At 45.0% G+C, this 7,603-nt stretch overlaps 1 protein-coding gene across 1 annotated transcript in view; it reads right to left on the bottom strand.

The window, feature by feature from the left end:
* Positions 1-6,614, bottom strand: part of EFCAB14 (EF-hand calcium binding domain 14) — a 45,104-nt gene extending 38,490 nt beyond the window's left edge. Inside the window, exons 1-2 of the mRNA XM_017881682.1 lie at positions 5,373-6,614; positions 3,751-3,899 (exon numbers count right to left, since the gene is read on the bottom strand). Of these exons, the coding sequence (XP_017737171.1) occupies positions 3,751-3,899; positions 5,373-5,557 (334 nt within the window). The 5' untranslated portion in view covers positions 5,558-6,614. The remainder of the gene's footprint in view (positions 1-3,750; positions 3,900-5,372) is intronic.
* Positions 6,615-7,603: the final 989 nt, after the last annotated feature.

Below are 7,603 nucleotides of genomic sequence, written 5' to 3'. Positions count from 1 at the left end.
AAAAAAAAAAAAAAAAAAAAAAAAGCCTATCTGCTTTGCTTTCTATTTCAGGTATTTCAGCAATCCTTCTTCCTTTCCTTGCAAGTGTCTTGGAAAATTTATAGAAATAAAATCAAGAAGTTCTGGATTTCTCAAAAAGGTATTAAAGCCAGACAAGCAGGTGGTCTTATCCAAATTCGTGAATCCCACTGTCTTCTTGAAAAACAAGAAAAAAAAATTAACCTTAAAAAATATATTTAGGCAGGGTGTGGTGGCTCAGGCCTGTAATCCCAGCACTTTGGGAGGCTTAGATGAGTGAATTACCTGAGGTCAGGAGTTTCGAGACCAGCCTGGCCAACAAGGTGAAACCCTGTCTCTACTAAAAAAAAAATTAGCTGCGTGTGGTGGCATGCACCTGTAATCCCAACTACTCAGGAGGCTGTGGCAGGAGAATCACTTGAACCTGGGAGGCAGAGGTTGTAGTGAGTCAAGATCGTGCCATTGCACTCTAGTCTTGGTGACAAGAGCAAAACTCCACCTCAAAAACAACCAACCAACCAACTAACCAACCAAAAAAAAACCAAAAAAGAAGCATAATTCAAAGAATGATTATTTAAACCTAACAAGATTGGTTCCATTTAGTCAAGATGCTGGTTCTCATAAAAAAACTCCCAAGTAGTCTACAATGGTTTAGCCTATGGACTGACTATACCCCATCCCCTACCCTCCCTCAGGAAGTCCTGCTTTGCAATGTCAGGAAGACATTGCAGGTGCTGGCATTTCTATTGTAGCAAATCAAAGCCAACAAAGCAGCTGGACTGACAATTCCAAATGTGCTTCATTCAGCTTGCTGACAAATGTAGTCAGGGTCCTAGGAGAATGTGGCTCAGTGGTAGAAAGCAGGGTCTGCAGTCCAGGGTATAATTCTTGACATATCCTGAAGACAGTATAGTATTTCCAGGGATTGGTATTAACAAGTGTTCAATAAATATTTGTTGACTGATTGCCAGGTCTATTATATGTATCTGGTCTATTTTTAAAATGTAGTACTTTGTTTGCATTCCCAAAGACATTACCTGAAAAGCTCAGCTAACCCTATAAATTACGTAAGTATCCCGTAAACACAGGTGCAGAGCAGTCAGAAACAGGAATCCCTGGATGCGTGAATCGAGCAATGTTTTGAAATATATAAATAAATAATTGCTATATGTGATCAAAACAAGCTACATCACAAGCCTAGAGCCCAACTACAAGTCTAACTAACTGCAAGGCTGTAGTTAGGAGACCCAATTAACTAATTACAGAGAGATGACGGCACAGACAGATGATTTATGGTTGAACACTGTTTCTGAGAACCTAGTTTCCAAGTTATGCTTACTACTTACATATAAAGAAAAAATTGGCCTTAGAGACACTGTGCAATATTGCAAGGACAACTATAAAGGAGGAAAAATAACTATGGGGTACATATCTCATTGTTTCTTATACCATACTCCAAAAATTGGTAATCCAGGTTAGGATTCTGGCAGAGAATTGTGGCATACTGAATCCCCATCCCCAGAATCAGAAACTCAGAAGAAAACCAAAGTTAGTATTTTAACTTTTGTTCGTTTGTTTCAAAGCAACATCACTAGAAATATCATTAACACACTAAAAATTAGCTGTTCTTAGGCTGGGTTCAAAACTTGAGCAACTGTAGGCAGCAAAGAGAAGTTGGGATATGGTAATCTTCTAGGCTTCAGATGGGAAAGTGAGGATATTGTAATCTTCTAGGCTTAAGATGGAAAGTAAGAACTCCAATTCTGGAGCCAGATTTCTTTATGACCTTGAGAAAGCCTTGTGGTCAGTTTCCTGGTGTGCTCATGCTATTAAGGTTAGGATATTTTGTGATTAAGTTGAAACTGGTGCCTTTGCTTAGAAGATTAACCCTTGAAACCTAGAGCCAAAAATTTCAGTGTTGCTAAAAAAAAAAAAAACAAAAAAAATTTGTTAAATCCAGTCAAAGCTACTGTGCAAACATACCTTTTGGAAAAAGTAATTTGGGCCGAGTACAGTGGCTTACAGTTGTAATTCCAGCACTTCTGGAGGCTGAGGCAGGCAGACCACTTGAGCCCAGGAGTTTGAGACCAGTCTGGGCAACATAGCAAAACCCTGTCTTTTACAAACATACGAAAATTAGCAGAGGGTGGTGCGTGCTTGTAGTTTCAGCTACTGGGGTTGGGAGTGTGGGGTGCTGACGCGGGAGGACTGCTTGAGCCCATGAGGTCAAGGCTGCAATGAGCCAGATGCCACTGCACTCCGGCTTGGGTGATAGAGCAAGACCTTATCTCAAAAAAAAAAAAAAAAAAAAAGAAAATAAATGAAAAAGTAATTTGGATGTGTAAAATACAACTTTATAATTTAGAATATACAAAACTCTATGACTTGAAAACCTCCTTAAATTTTAAAACTCATTCATGAGACAAACATTTCTGACAGTTGGATAGTGTTCAAAGTAGGTATGGTTGTTGTAAGCCCTTCATGAATATGTAAATTAGTGCAAGTTTCCTAAAACTTTAAAATGATAACACTCATTAATGGTATTTAAATTTTTTTTCTTGAAACAGATCATGTTACCAGTATAAGCACAGCTAAGGAAAGAAATCTATCAGTCCTTGCTCTAAGCTTGAAAACTGGTAAGTATGCAGAAAACCAGTTCTTCCTGTTTCTTCTACTAAACTTCTTTTAGATTACTGACCAAGTTGATATCAAAGAGATTTGTAGGCACTTGAATAAATGTGCGTAGGCTTACAAGGCCACTGGGAACAGTGGTGCAGATAGTAGTGCTATAAATGTGAACTTGGGCAGCAAGGGGCAAGAAGATGCTCAGCTCTTTCATACTTAATCACTGAACAAATTACTTAATCCTTCTAAGAGCACAAGATAATAAAAATAGCCATCTCACGGGATGATTTTGTAAAGAAAACGGTTTGAGACTTGGCACACAGCAGGCCTTCCACAATGTTAGCTACTCTTATTATTGCCCATTCCTATGCTCTTATTTGGTCTTTCTAAAGAGGCAATCGTTTGACAGATGCTCCCACAGTCTTTCTCAAATGGCCCTGTGAGGTAGAAGGAATAGCTCAGTGTTGTCATTGTCACTTTATACTTGGGGAGATGCAAGCTATAAGTAGAGGTTACACGAAGTTCTAGACTCCTATCCTAGGGGTAGGAGTCTCTTGCCTTCTGCACGCTAAGCATTTACTGCAATGCCATTATTTCAGATACTACTTGTCCTGCTGGTGCATAAGCACTGCCTTTTATTTGTGAGTTGAAAAACAAATAAGTGTTACAACATTCAAGCAGACAGCTCAAAAGAGTATAAAATACTGAGAGGAATGTATAATTGCTTCACTAGAATGAGAAAAACTCTTCGTTCAGCATGGTTGACTTTGTCCCAGAACCTGGAAAGGAGTCCAAGATTACACCCTGAAAAGAGTGACCACTGCCGGGCACGGTGGCTCACGCCTGTAATCCTAGCGCTTTGGGAGGCCGAGGTGGGCGGACCAACTGAGGTCAGGAGTTTGAGACCAGCCTGGCCAACATGGTGAAACTGTCTCTACTAAAAATACAAAACAATTAGCTGGGCGTTACTCGGAAGGCTGACCACAAGAATCACTTGAACCTGGGTGGCGGATGTTGCAGTGAGCAGAGATTGTACCACTGTACTCCAGCCTGGGCAACAGAGCAAGACCCTGTCTCAAAAAAAAAAAAAAAAAAGTAACCACTTACTTGTTCGAAATTTTTCCTTTAGGGCATCCAGATCCTCCTTGAGAGCAACCTGCATCCACACCAAGCCAACACAGGCCACAACACAGGCAGCAAGGATGACAAAACCACAGAGCGGATAACAGATCTTGCAGCATCGTAAATAGTCTCCCCTGCTCAAGAGGACAAATTCAACCATGAGTACAGAAGTGATTATGGGGTATAGCTTTATTAGAAATAGTACACGTTTTGCCATGCAATTATCTCCTCTAAATGAATAACCAGTGAATTAACCAGGGAAGGTAGGGTAAAGCACTTAAATGAATAAATAATATGACCTATTAAGGGTTCATCTACTGGGTACAAAGGTTTCAAACGTCACATAAAACAGAGGGAGCTCCTGCAGGTAAAAGGAAGAATGTAAAGGCACTGCAGCTGTCATCATCAGGACAGAGGTCTTTGAATACAAGCTCAGGTCACAAAAGTGTAAAGACCAATGTTTCTCTGCAATTCCATCTCTGCACTGTAATTTGCCTATTGATTTCTCTCTCTCAAATGCATACTCACTCACTCCGGGGAATCTTGTTTCAGTTTCCTGAAACTTTATAAACGTTTGAGCAAGTTTTACTGCAAAAGAAATGAAAGAAACAGGATCTGTAGTTTTAAGTGGACACCTGGTATATTCTAGCTTATTGGCTCAGAAGTAAGGAAACACAGAAGGGGCTAGATTTCACACAAAACATCAACCAACTTTCAAGGTCTAAACTAACTTAGCAGGGTAACTACTCCAGGTATCTTCTGATGAAGGTAACACTTCATCAGACCTTCATAACCCAAACCCAGGATTGCCCTTAACAGCCTAAGTTGACAAAGCTCATTAGAAATCAAACTCCTCCTTTAACAAAACAAGACATTTTAAACAAACCAACCAACCATTCAATGTCAGCACCCTGACCTTCTGCCTAGCCATTGTTTCCACATCTTCAGCAGAATCCTCTTTTCTTTTAGTGTGCTTCCACAGAGTCCAAGGGCGTTTTTAAAGTTCCCTTTGGTTCTTTCCCACCCTGAGCCCCAATCCCAATATCCTCAAATCTTACTACTTGATTTGCCTAGTGGTCTCTACACCTATGAATGGCTAGGGAAAATGATGCCTCTTCTTTTGCCCCCCCCAACCCCACCTACTCTCAAGGCTCATACTTCCTACAGTATATCTCTCACCATATTTCCCCATCACCAATATTCAGAATCATCAAGAGTGCAAAAACGAAATAATTTGCAGTCTTAAAGTCTCTGTTTCTCCTTTGTTCTACACTGTTTTAAAAGGTCTAGTCTCCAAAGCTTCTCTGCTCCTCTGTCTCCATTCTTCGCTTCTTTAGGACTCCCTGGACTCTTGGCACATTCTCCGAAGTCCACATTTCCACCTCAGATTTGGAGATTTTCTTTCTACACCTAAAGACAGGTCTCTAACTTATTCTTCATTCAGGATCTGAACTTACCTTTTCCCTAAAACCGTTTTTCCCTCTTCGACTTTCAAGGTCTACACCCTTTTTTCTTCCTAAGGACTTCCTTTCTCCTTCCTGTCAATGTGGCCCCTTGGTAGTGCAAGGAGATGCCTTCTTCCCATTCCACTTTTCACCACTACTCACTTGGCAAAGCGAGAGCGATTTCCAACCACACCGAACTCCTCTTCCTCTTCGGAGCTGGACTCAGAGTCTGAGTCGGGAGGCTCAGTGCGAAGCAGGCGGTGACTGCTTGGGCCTTTCTTGGGCTTCTTTCTCCGGCTGTCCCCAGCCAAACCAATCAATGCATTGAGCTCTTTGCGCTTTTTCATCTTTTTGTGTGGGGTAAGTGGAGCCCCGACTCCTGAGCTGCCAGGTTCGTACCCGACGCCCAATTCTCTTCCTGCCTTGGAGCTGCCTTCCAGGGTTGGGGATCCTGGGCCAGAGCCCCCTGGTCACTCCCACCTAGGGGTGGGACTGACCAGATCCGTCAGGGACTGGAGATTGGAGCCCAGAGGAAACTGGAACTCAGATGGGTGGGGGAAATCACATAGAAATGGCCAAGGAGCTGGTGACCCCAAAGGATAAGGCCTTGGGCGCAGAGTGTTAGTAGAGGGTGGAAAGGGACCTTTATCTTCCAAAGGGCGAAAAAAAGCCAAGTCAAAAATGAAGGATTCTCAGCCCGGATAAGTAGGCAATACTTCTAAGAGTGCTCCAGGAGCTGAGGAAGGGCACGCTTAAAATAGGTGTTTTGGACCTCCGGGGGAGGATTTCCAATGCAGAGGGAAGAGAAACTTGTTCCTGAATGGGAAGAGAGTGGGACGTGCAGAGCAAGAACGTGGGAACGCGTCAGTCCCTTCCTGGTAGGACAGGTGGCGGCAGGAGGGGGCTCCCAGCAGCTACAATCCCAACACTGCTTGGCCGCAGAGAAAATGCCCGGCCGGGGAAGCCGGCTGGGGTGTGTTATGATCACCGTTCTCCGGCCTCCGTCCTGAACGTGAAGGAGGCCCGAGGCCGAGAAAGATCCGGAGCCCGGCTCGAAGGGTCGGCCTGAGAGAAGCCAGTCCCGCGCCTGCTAGACCCCCGCCCCGCTGTCTGGGCCTTGGGGACACGGTGCTGCGGGCGACGGCGGCTCGGCCGACAGAAGCGCTCTCGCCGGTAGTTTGAGGTCTCCGGCACGGGCAACTCTCGGCCACTCACACGCGCAGGCCCCACTCCAGCCGCGACTCCGGCCCCTGCTCTGGCTTCGGCCGCGGCTGCTCCCGACACGTTGTTGTTGGTGTTGGTGGCGGCGGCGGCGGCGGCCGCGGGCTCCAGACCCGGGCCATCGCTCCAGCCCCAGATCACTTCCCCTTTGGCAGCGGCCACCGGCGCCGCCTGCCAGTAAGCCGTGCTCCCATTGGTCGCCCGCCTGGGTGACGTCACGCAGGGGCGAAAGTCGTGGCGGAGAGGTGGGGCGTTAAAGGGGCCCTGCCCTGGCTGGGGCTGGGTCCCACCCGCCGGTTAGGGTGGCCCCGCCCCCAGGAGGGCTTCCAGGACCTGCTGCTCATCTGAGCCGGGTGGAGTTCTGCATCCTGTGGAGCGCGGGCGGGGCAGGCAAAGCACCCAGCTGCTCGACCTACCTCGAAAGTTCATCAGCCGCCCAGGCACCCAGTTGTTAACTGGACTAACCAAGTCTGAAGGCTCCGCCCCTCTGGCTCTCACACAGGCTATTAAAAGTTTAGGCGCGTTTCAGATTAATGAACACATTCATTCAGTCAATAAATATTTATTGAGAGCTTACTACGTGTCAGGAGCTGTTCTAGCGCTGGGGATACAGCCATGAACAAAATAACCAGGGTCCTTGTCTTCCTGTGTAGGGTTGCCAGATTTAGCAAATGAAAATGTAGGACACCCAGTAAAGTTAGAATTTCAGATAAACAGCAAACAATTTTTTAGCATTAAGACATCCCATGCAACATCTAGGACATCCTCATACTAAAAAATTATTCATTGTGTATGTGAAATGCAAGTTTAGCTGAGCATCCTGTATCTTATCTGCCAATCTATTCCTGCAGTTTATTTACACTCTAGTGGGAGGAGAGCAACAATAGGCAAACATCTTAAATGTCAGGAGGTAATAAGTGTTATTAGGAAAATTGAAACACGGTCAGGTGATGGGGAGTGCCTCTGTGAAAAGGGAACATTCAGTGAGATTATCAGAGGAGGTGAGGGAATGAGCTGTGCAGTGTTTGCAGGAAGGAGTGACCAGGAAGACCTGTTGTGGCTGGACCAGAAGAGCAAGGAGCAGAGTGATAGGAAATGAGGTCAGAGAAGCATCAGAGGCCAAAGCTTTAGGGCCTTATGGATCACTGAAAGGACTTTGGGAAAGCACTAGG

Source organism: Rhinopithecus bieti, unplaced genomic scaffold (genome assembly GCF_001698545.2).
Source record: "Rhinopithecus bieti isolate Rb0 unplaced genomic scaffold, ASM169854v2 scaffold_12155, whole genome shotgun sequence".
Lineage (NCBI taxonomy): Eukaryota > Metazoa > Chordata > Mammalia > Primates > Cercopithecidae > Rhinopithecus > Rhinopithecus bieti.
The sequence above is the reverse complement of the archived record's forward strand: the minus strand, read 5'-3'. Positions and strand labels throughout refer to the sequence as shown.